Source organism: Acinonyx jubatus, chromosome D4, assembly GCF_027475565.1.
Source record: "Acinonyx jubatus isolate Ajub_Pintada_27869175 chromosome D4, VMU_Ajub_asm_v1.0, whole genome shotgun sequence".
NCBI lineage: Eukaryota > Metazoa > Chordata > Mammalia > Carnivora > Felidae > Acinonyx > Acinonyx jubatus.
Genome location: NC_069391.1, coordinates 17,514,208 through 17,530,261, shown reverse-complemented (window position 1 = coordinate 17,530,261; position 16,054 = coordinate 17,514,208). Strand labels below are relative to the sequence as shown.

General features: G+C 41.4%; 1 protein-coding gene across 4 annotated transcripts in view; it reads right to left on the bottom strand.

Annotated features, from left to right (window-relative positions):
- The window catches only part of ASTN2 (astrotactin 2), an 873,140-nt gene that overhangs the window by 567,776 nt on the left and 289,310 nt on the right, over window positions 1–16,054 (bottom strand). For all 4 annotated transcript variants that reach the window (XM_027034940.2, XM_027034941.2, XM_027034944.2 and 1 more), the window contains one exon: window positions 506–613. In XM_027034940.2, the coding sequence (XP_026890741.1) occupies window positions 506–613 (108 nt within the window). The remainder of the gene's footprint in view (window positions 1–505; window positions 614–16,054) is intronic.

Genomic DNA, 16,054 nt, shown 5'->3' with positions numbered 1-16,054 from the left:
TTTCCTGAACAAATGGTTCTAGCCCGTAGACCCTGCACATTTTATTGCTGAGTATGTTTCCTTCTCGACTTTGATTGCTAAATCTCTACGTTAAATTGCCAGCTCCTTCTAAGAACTACACAACACAGGATGGCATAGATCACCTTGCATCGATCTAACCTGGGTTTGAATCATTTTCTTTATTCTTATTTTGCTTTCAATCTGATTCCCTTCATTATTTCATTTCCTGTGCTGGATTTTTTTTTTAACAACACGAACTTATAAAAAAAAAATTCTTCCCCAAATCCTTTGGGGAATGACGTAGGACAGAGAGCAAATAAAGAAGCTATACAAGGACCATCACTGGTGTAGCCACGGTTTTGGATGCCAGGCTACATTAACCAGATCAGGACAAGGTTGAAGAAAAGCCGAGGTTTGTGCCTGAGCACAAAGTCTGCTTCCCAGGCATACATCCTGCACACGCTAGTTCTGGAGCCTTCCGGAACGTTCCCAAGGACTCCCTTACCTTTGCTGCGGCGGCGACTCCGGTACTGCTCCGTGTAGAACGTCAGCTGTGTTTCGTCATCTGCCTCTGAACCTGAAGTCCCCTTGGTTCTCCCAAAGCTGATTCCCCCTGAAAGGAACAACAATCCATTAGTCATAGAGGCCTCCTGGAGCTTGTTAAATCCCTCATCCGACCCAAAGATCAGCAACCCCATCGCCAGACTTCTTTCTGTAAAATCCCAAGTGACCCAGAAGCTGGCATGATTTATGGAAGGAGTTTGGGCTCTGCAGCGAGGCAGATCTGGGTTCTAACCATGACGTGGTAGCCACGAGCTGTGTGACCTTGAGGGACACCTCCCCTCTCTGAGCCCTGGGTTGTTTCTTAACCAAACGGGATAGTTACTACTGACCTTGTAGGGTTGCTTTGAAGATTAAAGGAGATACAATATATAAAATATCTGGTCTGTGGTGGGTACTAACTGACAGCTATGTTTTTGCTTCATATGATGAGCCTGCCTCTAAAAAAACACTTCGGGTAACTTAATTTCATACACATTTCAAGCAAGTGCTTACTAGATGCCAGGCCAAGAGTGAGACACTGGAGATCCAAAGATAGATACGGCCCAGTCCGTGCCAGCCAGGGGATCGTAAGCTAGTCAACGAGATAAATGGGATCCTAAGGAGCCTTTAACCTAATTCATGGTTATGTTTTTCCACACAATGAGATGCTGAGAACATGGGGGAGAGCAATCCATCCCCACACGGAGGACCTGGGAAGGTTTTATGGAGGAAGGGGGATTTTAAGTCAGGGCTGAAAGGATGAATGGGGCTTCAGTGGCAGAAAATGGAGTTGCAGGTAAAGGGAAGAGCCTGAGCATCCCTGGGGACAGGAAGCAGGGCGGGCGGAGGCCATGCTGATTGGAGTACTGACTGGAAGGATCACTGGAGCCACACGGTGGAAGTCCCTGAGGGCCACACTGAGGACCAGGGGCCTTCCTATGGGCGTCACGGAAGGTTCCAGGGCAAGAGGAGGAGTTCATCAGCTGCACATGCCACGACAGATACCACAGAGGCCTCAGAGTGGGTGCCGCAGAGGGCAAGCTGGTGCAAGGCTCAGTGATCCCTTCGCGAGAGGAGACGAGGGTCTGGGTGAGGCAGGGGACACTGAGGATACAGAGGAAGAGAGGGGAGCAAGGGCTGTTTAGGGACACACTCAGGAATAGGAAGGCCGATGGGCGAGGCATTCACACGCTACGAACAGTGGATTCCAAAAGTGATAAAGAACCAGAGGGATATACACCAAAATACTAGGAGCAGTTAATTGTGCAGGGAGGAATACAGATAATTTTTATTTTCTCTGTGCTATATATATATATGTGTATATATATATATATATATATATGTATATATATATATATACACATACACACACACACACACACATATATATGTAATCACTAACAAAAAAGCACAGAGTGTGTGAAAAGAGGGATTAAAGTATTAGTAAACTCTGTGCCCAGAGAGGATACAGTCAGGGGAGAGCTGCAGAGAGTGTTGGGGGCACAGGGGCGGGCAGGGGAGCAAAGGGCCTTTGTTTGGGGAAACTGCCTCAGGTACAGAAGCTTCAGACACTGACATCGATAGACTGTCTCTGGAGGAGACTCAAAAACCTAGTAGAAGTGGCTGTCCTGGATGGAGAAGAGGGTGAAGGTTAGGGATAGTGGGAGACCACTTTTCACTACAAATATTTTGTAACTTTTGAGTCAAGTGCCCTACAATCAAACCTATTACCTGTTTGAATATCTTACGCGAGGAACAGAAAAACATACATCAGAGGGAAACATTGCTCAACTCAAGAGAGTTTCCTATGTCATTTCCTCTATAGGGCATCTGAAATGGCATTCGGTATATGGAAACCCTGCTTGAGACACTCTACCTACAATATGGTTACTGTGCATGCATTCATCCATTCCAGCAACATGCGGAATGATCTGCTTTGTGCCTAGATGTCTGTATGTTACTGCCTACAATCCTCATCATGAAATTCTCATAAGGAAAGTGTAATTAACAAAATAGATCATGAAAGGCACAAGGACCTGTGTGGGCAAAGTTACTTAGGTGCCAGAGGTCACACAGCTGATGAGTATGAGGATTCAGATTCAAGGCTCGTCTGTCCGGCTCCACATGTGAGCTTTCTAGATGCAAACTGCTTTCCTGGAAACAACTCAAGAGGGAACCTTAGGGAAGGCAGCGGTCCTTAAAGCATCAAGGCGCCAAGTACTGTGGTAGGAGCTTCACATACGCCTTCCTATTCCAAACTCACAGTACTCCTTGGAGGGAGGTATATTGATATTAGCCCATTTTACAGATGAGGCAACCAAGGTTCAGAAGACAAAAGTGATTTGCTAATAATGAGTGAAGTAGGACTTGGTACCCACGTGTAACCGAGGCCAAGTTCAAATTTACAGCCATTTGTGACATGCCCTTCCCAAATTAATGCTTTGGAAAATGGAAAGATTAATACCTGCCCTCTGCCTCCCCTGAGACAGCATGTTGTAATGGATGGGAAAAGTATAGGCGACAACAATGTCTGATCTTTGTCCTCAAATGTATCTTTGGCCTTGTCCCTGTCTCTTAGTGTAAACATCACCATTTTCCCAGCAATTAAGGATAGGGCCTGGAGACAGCAGGAGACCCCAGACTGTGCTAGACACAGTCCCTCACTTAAAGGCTCTCCTTTGAAAAGGAGATGGCATGGCCCTGTGGACACTCTGGAAGCAGTGGAAGAGCAGAGGTGTCCAAAAGTCAGTTTTTACATTGCCACTGAAATATTTTCCTGTTACAGAAAAAGGGAAGAGGGAAAAAGGGAGGGAGGGGAAAAAAAGGGAAGGAAGGAAGGAAGGAAGGAAGGAAGGAAGGAAGGAAGGAAGGAAGGAAGGAAAGAAGGAAAGAAAGGAAAGGAAAGGAAAAGGAAAGGGGCAAGGGAAAGGAAAGGAAGGCTTTTGGTCATCTACACATAATTCTTGGCCAACAGGAAAATGAAGGCATGGGATAAAATAGTTGCTTTATGTACAGGAAGCATCTGTCATACTTCCTGCTGTGTCTGGGGCAGCAGAAAAAAAGGGAGGAGTCTGTCCTGTCAGGAATCTACCTCCATATTTCCTTCAATTCTCTACCTTACCCCCTACTTAAAGCTTTACAGCCAAATCCTCCCTCCCTCCCTTCTTCTCTCTCTCTCATTTTCCTCTCTCATTTTCCTTCCTCTCCCAAATCAATGACCTATTATGTTCCTGCCATGGTGACCATGACAGACAGGAGTCGGTTCTTTCTCTATTGGGACAGTCTAGCAGGTGTGAGAGAGAGTCGCCAGACAATTCTAATACAATAATAATAATAATAATAAGCTAACTATTACATAGCACTGTCTCTGCCAGGCATTGTTTTAACCCTTTATCTGTACCGATAACTCTAGGAGGTAGGTTGCTACTTTTATTCCCTTTTTAATGGATGAGGAAATGAAGGCACAAGGGAAGTAAGTAATTGGCCCAGGGTCACACAGCTTGTCAGTAGCAGAACCACAATGCAAATCCAGGCAGTGACTGCAAAGTCTATTCCTTTAGTCTCTATGCCAGCATACAATAAAATATGAGCAGATAGCTCATGTAACGTCCACTGCCATACCTGTAAGGAAGGCATTATGAACCTTGTCTTACTGGTGAATGAACCATGTTTCAGAGAGCTGATGGCAGATAGTAAGTGAGGGAGCTGAGACTGAATCAGGTCTGTCTACTGGCAAAGCTGGCCTCATGGCTAAAATAACCTGGGAAACTATGCTCATGTGTGTGTGTGTGTGCGTGCATGTGTGCGCCTGCGAGAGTGTGCATGTGTGTGTACCCAGAGGCAGAGAAGTGGCAAAGCTTGACGATTTGACCTGAGAAGGTTAGCAGGTGTGTTACCTCCCCCAATGCCAGGGAGCATTTGCTGCTTCTCTCCACTCCTCTCCAACGGACCACTGAACTTGTGCTCTTGGTAGGACTCCATTCAGGCTTCGCTAGATCCTAGTGATGCTCCACCGTTCCACATGCCCAAGCACATGGAGATCACACCCCTGACTACCACGAAGTCTTCTCCAGTCCCTCCCCACTCCCACACCTCTGACCTCACCTCCTTCCTGTAGGTACCAAGCTACCATTCCCAAAGTAGAAGCTGAAGATCAGAGAGGTTTTCTCTTCACCAACCTGTCCAACAGAAATATAATGTAAGGTGCATATGTCATTTTAAGTGTCCTAGCAGCCATTTTAGAAAGGGAAAAACAAACAGGTTAAATTCACTTTCAGAATATGTTGTGTTTAATGCAGTATGTTAAAAAATCTTGTGATTTTAATATGTAATTAACATAAGATTATTACTGACATATTTTATATATTTTTTCATGATAAGTTTTAATAATCCAGTGTCTATTTTATGCTTACAGCATATCTCAATACAGACTAGCTGCATTTTAAGTGCCCACTATATCAGAGCACACACTTCTGGAGGCATTAGGAAACAGATATTACTAAGCATAATTAAGGGCCAGGATCCGAGTACAAGAGAGAAATGAGTAAGTCACAGACCCCACTAAGGTGTTGAACCTTTTTTTTTTTATTTTAATGTGAATTGAATGAAAAATGGTGTAGCTCAGGTCCCATTAAAAGACAATAACCATTGTCTGTGCCCTCAAGCACTTAGAGTCTAGTAGGCTTCTACACTGGTTTCAACCATGAGCCAGGAGAGGTAATGGACTTTTGTAGAAAGACACCAGGGTACTGGAGTCAGGCAGGAGGTCTGATCTGAGGTCTTACTTATTAGCTGTGTGAGCTTGGGCAAGGTACCTAACCTCTCTGAATTCATCTTTGAAAGGGGGGGATAATAAACTCTCAGCTCACAGGGTCATTATGAGGGAAATGACATAATGTATGTAAACAGCATAAAGACCAAAGAAGTGAGGGGGAGGGCACATTCCTCATTTATTCAATACTTGCCTGAGTTTAACAGAAGAACAGGAAGTGCCACTGGGTGGGAGTACTAACTCCCTGTCTATTGTGACATCCTATGGAGGTGGCAGACACCCAAGTCATATAGCCTCTGAGTGTCCATATAATCTGAAGGGGACACAGGCCAATTACAGACTGACTTGGAAATGATTCAGATGGATAGAAAAGGGTCCCCTCTGCTAACATTTTAATATGAAATTGGTGATTTAGTGAAGTAAAGTGCAGCCAATAATTACACAGGAGTATTCAAGTATCTCCATTTAAGGGCTGAGAAAAAGGGAGAATGGCCTGAGACTGGCAAGAGAAGAGAAGACCCAGCAGCTTCTTTGTCCTTGTCTCATGGGCCCCTGGTTTCTCTGGTCCTGAAGGGTCTGGAATACAGCCTGAAGAAGACGAGCTAAGCACATTCTCTAGTGTGATAAGCACTGCTCTGGGCACTTTATATGCAGTAGCCCATCTACACTTCACAAGAAGCCCGAGAGGGAAGAATCACCTCGATTTTATTGAGGGGCATGCCAACATTCAGATTCTCAATGTTGCTTATCGGAGATCACAAAATTTACAAATGGCAGAACTGCCATATTTGAACCTTACTTTGTCGGATTCAAAAACTCTCTGTTCTCATGAAAAGATGAGTCATTATTAGTCACTAGGGAAATGCAAATCAAAGCCACAATGAGATACCATTTCATATCCAGTAGGTTGGCCATAATCAAAACAATCAGAAAATAACCAGTGTTGGAGAGGATGTAGAGAAATGGTGAGAATGTCAAATGGTGTAGCCACTGTGGAAAAAAGTTTGACTGTTCCTTAAGAACCTAAGCCAGGGTGTCTGGGTGCCTGGTTGGTTAAATGTCCTATTTCAGCCCAGTTCATGATATCATGGTTCATGAGTTCTAGGTCCACACTGGGCTCTATGCTGTAAGCACAGAGCCCGCTTCACGTCCTCTATCTCCCTTTCTCTGCCCTTTTCCTGCTCATGTGCTTTCTCTCTCTCTCTCTCAAAAAAAAAAATTAAAAAAAAAGCTAACCCCCAAATTACCACATGGCTCAGCAATTCTGCCCCAAGGCATTTCCCAAAAGAACTGAAGATAGGGTATTCAAATAAATACGTGCACATGAATGTTGATACAGCAGTATTTACACTAGTCAAAAGGTAGAAACAACACAAATGTCCATCAACTGATGAATGGGAAAACAAAATGTGGTCTACCCTTACAATGGGATATTATTCAACCATAAATGGATGCTCATGCCTGCTACCACATGGACGGACCTTGCCAACGTTCTGCTAAGGGAAAGAAGCCAGACATAAAAGGTCACATACTATATAATTCTATTTATATAAAACATCCAAAATTAGTAAATCTAGAGACTCAGAAAACAGTGGTTGCCTGGGCTGGGCAGACAGAGGAGAGGAACAGGGAGTGATTGCCAGGGAATATAAGGTTTCTTTCTGGGGTGATGGAAAGGTCTTGGAACTCCACGCAGGTGACGGTTGCACAAACTTATGTGCTAGGTGACAATGAATTATGCATTTTAAAATAGTTAATGGTTGATTTTATGTTATATGAGCTTTAACCAAAAAAAAAATGCCAAAACTAAGAGGCCCTCTGACAGGGAGGAGGCAAGTCAGGACACAGAGGGAGGACTTACAAAGCCATGTTGCCTGGTGCGAAGCTCAGGCATTCTGAGTCCTGAGGAGACCCCTTGGGCCACCTCAAGTAATCACGACACTCACTCCTTTATGCATTCATTCACTTAGTAGTTATTGCCCAAGCACCCGCTCTGTGCCAAACACTATTTGGGCAGTCAGGATAAAACAGAGAAGGCAGCAGACAAAAACTTCCTGAATTCCTGGAGTTCACTTTCTGGTGAGGAAGCAATTAAGATATTCCAGGCATGATGCTAGACTTTCTACATAAGAATCATCTCAATTTCACTGATAAATAACCGAAGATGTTCACAGGTATTTAGAGGCTTTCAGGAGGGCAAAGAGACTTGATGACCCACAAAGGACCTACCCTAGGTGTGCTCTGGGGCAAATCAGGACATCTGAGCAATCTGCAAATCTTATTATGGGAAAGTCTAGAGCAAGATCAATGATCTTTGCTGGGTCTATGAGAATTAACTCCTTGCTCTTCTTTGCAAATCTGCCTTCTCTGACTGTGCTGCTCCTCCACACACCTGCCGTGCCAGCCTCTGGCCGGCCCACCCCTCTGCACTCTTATCTCCTGCGCTCTTGGTATCATGATGGATGGTGGTGACATGTTAAATTATTCAGGCCCCGTGTCTTCCTCGAGCTGGTGACAGCGATATTGCAATTTTAGATTGTCCAGAACTGCACCAGATAGAGAAATATGTAGCTTGGGAATGTGCAAACCCATCTGACCCCCCAACCATTTGGGGAATACAAATGGTGCCAGTTGCTGGAAAAGGACAAAAGTGGCTAAAACTTGCCATGCATGCCCCCTCCCCCAAACCACACAACTCACAGCTGCTCTGAGCTCCAGGGCTAAACACAGATGTTCATAGGCATCTAGCACCTGGAGAGGCTCTGACCAAAGTTGCTACTGGTCACCGGTCACCGCTATAGGCCAGGCACTTTGCCCAGAGGTGACTACAGCTATCCCTATTCCTCCTGATGTGCAAACAGAGGCAGAGACAGACTGAGCTCCTTATCTGTAGTTACACAGCCAATGAGTAGCAGGACCTGAGTTCGAACCCTGATTTACCTGATCCCCCAGGAAAACAGACTCTGCAGTACTCTTGAGATTCATGTTAAATTTTTATTTACTTAAAAAAATTTTTTTTAACCTTTGTTTATTTTTGAGAGAGAGACACCATATGAGCAGGGGAGGAGCAGAGAGAAAGGGAGACACAGAATGCAAAGCAGGCTCCAGGCTCCAAGCTGTCAGCACAGAACCTGACATGGGGCTTGAACTCACGAACTGTGAGATCATGACCTGAGCCCAAGTCAGAAACTCAACCAACTGAGCCACCCAGGGACCCTCATGTTGAATTTTTAATATAGATCATTATGGTTAAAAAAGTGTCTTTGTAATAAAATATAATCAAACCTGATAGTTAATAATTTCAGGAAAAAAATGGAAATGACCTACCAGGGGACCATTTAGGGGAGGAATTTAAACAAAAATGATGGCATGTCCTTAAAATAGACTTTCATGAGACCATTAAATACAGTGACATAAATGCATGTTTAGTGACATGCAAACCTCTCCATGATATATTGTTGGGTGAAAAAACATACAGAGAAGAAGGCAAAGAAAGATTCCACTCATGTGCATTTATACACACTTGCTCATATTTGCTGTGAATTCCACTGAGTGTAATAAAAAATGAACATATTTTAATTTAAAAAATAAAGAAGAAGAAAGTAAAAGTCAATCTGAGATGTTTATGATCTAGAGTTATAAAATAAATTTTAAAAAGCATATTGCAAAACTCTCAGTGTAAAACGACCCTATTCTGTTTTAAAAATACATACCCTCTAAAGCGTATGAATATATGTGTATACATACACATATGCATAAAAAGATATTGTAAGAAATATATTAAGGTACTTCAGTGGTTATTCTCTGAGTAGTTAAGATTTGGGGTATGTAAAATGTTTTTCTTATTGTTCATCTGCATTTTAGGATTTTCCTTCCACGAATATCTAATGCTTGGTAATTTTTAAAAAACACTTAATAAAAGTTACTTTTTTAAAAAAATAAATTGTCTTAATGCTGCAGTTTATGCCCATTCCTCACTTGAACTTGAGTGTGATATGGTCGTCATCCCAGGGGTAATCTTCCCACCTCAAGAATGGAGCTATCTCAACTTGTCCCCAAATTGTGGCCCAAAGAACTACCTATGTGGGAGAGAAGCTTTGCGACTAAGCTTATCTCAGCATCTCATGAAAGGAAAGCTTTGTCTTCTGGAATATCCCGTTGTTCCCTGTGGGAGGCTGCATCTTGCAGACATGGCTGTAGCACAATGTTCCGCCCCACACTTTCTTTGGCAATGTGACCTTTGCTACCCCCTATCAAAGGTGGGGACTGCTTTCCCTCCCCTTGAATCTGGGTCACCTCAGGGATGTCTTTTTAATAAAGAGGCTGCAGAGGAAGTGACACAGCTTCTCTAGGAATGGGTGCATAATCTCTGGAAATGGGTTATCAAAGGCCATGCAGCTTCTGCCTGGCTTTCTTGAAACATTGACTCTCAGATGCGTATTCCCTCTTGGAAACCTGCCACTGCTCCCTGAGAGGTCTTGGCCACATGAAGGTGCCACACACAGTGGTGCCATCAACAGTCTCAGCTGGCCCCGGCGGCCAAGATACCCCAGTCCAGGTGGCAAATATGCGGGAGAAGAAACTTCCAGATGCTTTCTCCCTCCACCCCCGGACACCTGAATCATACACAGATGCTGGAGTATTTCCAGCTGAGTTCCAGTCACTGTGGAGCTTGGACAACCCGTCTATCTTCCTTTTGTCATTTATGAATTCCTGACTCCTAGAATCCATGAGCATAGGGTGGTTGTTATCTTAAGGCACTAAGTTTAGAGTGGTGTGCTGTGCAGAAGGAGGTAACCAGAACACTCCCCTTGTCCAGTGCTACAAAAATATCCACACTCCTTCCCACTTGTCACCATATGGCATCCCTAGGCAATGGAAAGGTGACCTGGATGTTCAGAGACCCAGGTCCTAAGTCTATCCTGTTACTAACATGCTGTATACCTGGAAAAGGCATTGACATCTAGCAAGTATCACAGAACGCCTAGCACCTTGACTAGCTTCCCAGCAATGGCAGCTCCTTTGACCCCCACAATAATGGATGAGATAGGTACTGCCACGCCCACTTGCAATATGAAGAGACTGTGGGTCAGAGACACCACTAGTGACTTGTTCAAGGTCACATGGTTCATAAATGGCGGAACAGAGATGAGAATACAGGGGCAGGTCCAGAAGCTGTAACAATAAGAGATCAGATTCTGGTCCATGAGGCTGGCCAAGAATCAAGTTCCCTGCAATTCCCACCCTCTAGACTCTGCCTAGCCTTTTGGAATCACAGGTTCTAGCTATTCTACATACCCACATGATGGCACTCAAGCTGCCTGAAAATGGCACGTGTGCCCACTTATAATCTTTCCTTCCAAGTCAGATATTCCTAACAGCCATTCCTTATAACACATGTGTTACAAAATTAGGACTTTTTTTGGATTATGAAGTCAATGTCTATATATTGTAGAAAATTAGAAAACAAAAGTTGGAAGGCACAAAGAAGAAAATAATAATCAAGGCAATACTCTCCCTCCCAACAGGTTTTCCTCCTTTCTAGTTTTTAACTATGCATTATGCATATGTTTTTACAACTAGATTTTATGGTCTTATAACATAAGTACATCTTGTGAGTTTTGTTTAAAAATATCTAAGCTTAAATTGATTCATTCGTGTATGTCAGAAATACATATTGGGATCCAGCTATATGCTTAGCACTTTTGCTATTATATGAATCATATATATCACACATGTGTGTATATGCACATATCTAATGTATACCAAGCTTTATGTGTATACCAATAACTTCACCTGTACATATATCTACATCCTATATCCACCAAAGTGTTAATAGCGAGTTTCTCTGAATACTGAGATTTTCTTCTTTCTGTGGACCTTTCTTATTTTCCTTTGTTTTTCCTGAAAATGAGCAGAGATTGCTTATGAAATTAAAATGAAGCTACATAAAATACGTCAGATACATTATCCCATGTCATTAAGTAGTGACTCCAGTATCATTTAATGTCTGCAATATATTCCATGGTACCAGTGTATCATCATGCATTTCATCATTCCCCAGTGTTTGAATTTTATATTGTTTCCAATTTTTCACTATAATATCACACCACATGTTCCTAAAGATAAATCTTTCTACACATCCTTGTAGTGTAGAATCCTTGTGCATCCATGTGTAGAATTTTCATGAGAGTAAAAAGACAAATTTATGGGTCAAAGGGTATGGACGTATTTAATTGAAGTTTTTGGTCCATATCAAGATGTCCTCCAGGAAGGTTATGCCAATGTCACCCTGATTAGTTATATACAGGAGTTGATTATTTCACTACCCCTTCTAGAACACTGGGTGTTACATCATGGTTTTCCAACCTTAGTATTTTTGATATGCATCCCATATCTCAAAAATCATTTTGTCATATTCTTTTCAACATACCCCGAAGTGATCAAGTCCTTTTTGATTTGTGATGTCCAGAACTAGGCAACATAACCCAGGTATGATCTGACCTACACAGAGAAGAAATGGACCAGCACTTCTCTTTCTCAGAACACGAGGCTTACAATAATGCAGCCAAGGACTGTCCCCGCTTTACTGGCAGCTGACTTGGATTCAATATGTTCTCAGTTCTTTGTTCACATGCACCGTAAATAAAGTCTTTCCCATCATGTATTTGTACAATTGATTTTTCTAAACCAAAGTAAAGAAAATTTATACTACCAAATTGTGTCTGTGTATTTTGGCCCTTTCTTCTAGTGTCTCAAGATATTTTTTTTGGTCCTGGTCCTGTAATCTCATATTTTCACTATTCCCAGACTAGACGGCCTCTATGAACTGGATAAAAATGAAAAGGAACAGGAGGTAAGAAGAGGAATGAATAGTTACTAAGTGTCTGCAACATGTCAAGCGTATAGTACAAATTAATGCTGATTATCAAGAAATTGATGCTTGCAGGGATTACTTGTCTTGGGAAAGGCCACATAGCCAGTAAGGAGAAATGATGGGTTGAGAAGTCTAACTGTGGTTCTTGCTATTCCTGGTGTACCATGCCAGGTCTCCCCTGATCTAAGGCAAAGAGACTAGTATTGAAGAGAACTATGTGCAGAATAGAACCAGACAGCTCTTACAGAACTCTCTTTAGATTGACATTAGCCACTTAAGGAAAACTCTGAATAAAACTGGACAATCTGACTATACTACCAAACACTCTACAATTTCCTCCTTTGGAAACAACAACAAACTATTGTCCATTCAATAAAGTCCTGTCGAAAGCTTATGACACGCCAGAAAGTGGATATGCATTGGTGGAGTGAAACAGAAATATTTCCTGACATCGCAGAGTTTGCATTTAATTGGGAAGAGAGACTATTCAGATAAACACATATAAAAATCAATACACCTATGAGAAAAGCTTTGAAAAACAGCTTGCTGGCCTTCAGATATCCTGTGCCTGTAGTATGTCTCTGATATACCTGCACCTGTCCAAAGTAGAAGTGCAGTTTGCCCAGCATGATTTATTCTTAGTGAACCCATGATGGCTCCAAGAGCTCCCAACTTCCCTTCTCACACGTTCACTATGTGAATTTGGCTAAATGGCCTCGTTGTTCTTGAGAATCAAAAGCAAATCAAATCAAAATCAAATCAAAGTTTCAAAGGTGCTTCATCACCCATTTGAAAGGAGGGTATGATTTGTCCTCCTTCAGAATTTTGGAAGCTTTTCTACTTAACCTTGATTCCTCCAAGAATATAACTAACTCTGTGCTCTAAATACATATTGTCAAATCATTTTAGCCCTGGAAAAGTAATTTGCTTGAGTTTGGGGACTGAAATTGAGGCAGACACTTCAAAGTAAATACTTACTACTTCCTCTATATGTTCGAACTGCATTTCTTACGAAACATCTTTATTCTCCCTTTTCTAGTTTTCAGATTTTCTTCTTGATATATGTGACAGATCTGACAGATTCAGAATGAATTTAGTTTTATACTTTCATCTGGTAATAAGGTTTCAGTTGTTTCATGCAATGGGACAATCATTTTCTTGTTCTTATTGTTCCAAAGGCAATTTTAAAAGCTTGTTTTATTTTTTGTTATTTTCGTATTGTTTTTCAGAATTTCCCACCATGAACTGACAAATTTGAAGGCTCAGCATTTCGGAGACTATTTTCATAAGTTTGGGCTGAGCAGTTACACGTTTTTGGCCCTTTTAAAAATCTTTTAGTTCCTGTGCAAATACATCTTCTCCCTCAATGCTTCCCAAATCCCTCCTTCATTCTAATTCTCTGTGATTATTTGCTAAGAATTTCATTTTTCTGAGTCTTCCTCTCTGTAATACACCTATTCCATTTTAGAATCTCTGGTCACAAAACCAGGAAATCTCTTCTCTGACATTAAAATATTACATATATATGTGTATTCATAAATTCTTGGTTATAATATTTCATCTTTTGAAATAGAAGTGTTATTCTTGGTTTAATAATATCCAGCACTGGCAAAGGTTTTATGAAATAATCATTTTCCTAAATTGTTGCAAGCACTGCAAATTTGTATGGCCCTTTTGGGAAGCAATTTGGCAAAATAAAAAAGAGCCTTAAAAAATAGTCATCCCTTTTGACCCACTTCTGGGAATTCACCCTAAGGAGACCATCCTAAATATAGGAGAGGTTTTATGTAGCATCACACTCATTGCAATGTTATTTATAAATATAGGAAAATGGAAAATAACCTTAACGCCCAACTTGAAGGGAATGGTTAATTATGTTGGAACATTAACTGGGCCTTGATGATAATTAGAAGATACTTGTATCCGATACTAATTTTAAGAATGGGGGTAAAATCATAAAGTCTGTATTTACAAAGTGATTACTGTTAAATATAGCAAAGATTTTTCTTATGGTCCGGAGGAGTAAGATATTGATGGACCTACTCTCCTCCAGATAACAATAAAGTTGGAGCAACGTGAAAACAAAATCCACCACCTGAGGGCTCTAGAAAGTAAATACAAACAAGTGTGTTTTGGAAAGGAGTTGAACTTGGAGAAAGAAGACAGCACAGGGAAATTTCTCGGGTTTCAAGCTTTATCTGGAGGGTAGATCACAGTTTCAGTCTGGCTCAGGGCAACTGAAACATCAAAAAAAAACTGTGTTTTTTCTGGAGTGAGGACCCAGTGGATGGATTCAGATCAACCACTGCCGCCAGGGAGGGAAGGAGGAATCCAGAAAAGAAGGGATCCAGAGAGGGTGTCATAATCTATGTGTAAGCCTTGCCCACGTCTCTGGCTGACCTCCGAGCCACACACAGGTCGGGCAAATTATAAGCAGCAGAGCTAAAGAAAGAAAAACAGCTGAGATTTGAGTGGCTGTTCACCACAGGCAGGACAGTCAGATGGACAAGGCTTTTAACACAACTACTGTAATTGTGTTCAACAGGAAAAAGATGATTACAGTGAATAAAAAAATACAAGAATTATTAGCAGAAAAACACACACAGTGCAAAGGAAGGTTTTAGAACTGAAAAATGAAACAAATATGTGAAATTAAAAAAAAATCGCTGGATGGGCTTAATAGGGATAACAGGAAATAATCACTGGCCTTGCAGGTAGATTAATAAAATTCTATACTCAGAAGAAGAGAGAGAAGAAATAATTAAAAATATTAAATAGTGTCTAAGGGAAACATAGGACAATATCAAAAGTTTTAAATATGGATGAGTAAAGTTGCAGAAAGAGAGAGAACAGAGTAATAAAAATTAAAGAAATAATGGTTGAGATTTACCAACTTTGGTGTAAGAAATATATGAAACTAGCCAATTCACAAAGTTCAGGAAACACTGAATGGGATAAACATGGTGGGGGGAGGGGGGGCGGGTAAAAAGAGGGCCACACTGATAGTCAAACTGCTGGAAATCAAACTTATGGAAACATCCTGGCTCTAGCCCCTTCTATATGGCAAGAAAAAAAGAGAAAAGGTTATAAAGATTAGGAAGGAAGGAATAAAAGTATATTTGTTTGTAGACGACATGATTATTTAGAAAAAGAATCACAAGAGACCTATAAAACAACCATTAGAATAAGTAACTTTAGCATGGTTGAAAGATAAAAGGTTAATTAATATATGAAAGTCAACTGTATTTCTATACATAGGCAGCACACAATTGGAAAATGAAATTTCAAAAACAATTCCATTTAGAAGAGTGCAAGAAACACTGCTTAGTAAGTTTAATCAAAGGTATACAAGATTTCTTCAATGAAAACAGCAGAAAACTACTAAGAAAAATTTAAGAAAACCTAAATAAATGGAGAGATATGCCATGCCTGTGGACTGCAAGACTCAACACTGTTAAGATGTCATTATCCATCCCCCCCCCAAGTATATCTGTAGGTTAAATGCAATCCTACATAATCCTATTCATAATCCAATGGGAGTTTTTTTTGTGTTTTTTTTTGGGGGGGGGTGTTTTTTTGGGGGTAGAAATTGACAGGGTGATTTAAGAATTTATAGGTAAGTGCAAATAACCTAAACTTGCCCAACAATTTTAATTTTTTTAATGTTTAATATTTTTGAGAGAGAGAAAGAAAGAGAGAGAGGAACAGAACGAGAGGGAGACACAGAATCCAAAGTCCAGGCTCTGAACTATCAGCACAGAGGCCGACGTGGGGCTCAAACTCATGAACCATGAGATCATGACCTGAGCCAAAGCCGGATGCCTAACCAACTGAGCCACCCAGACACCCCTCAAGCAATTTTA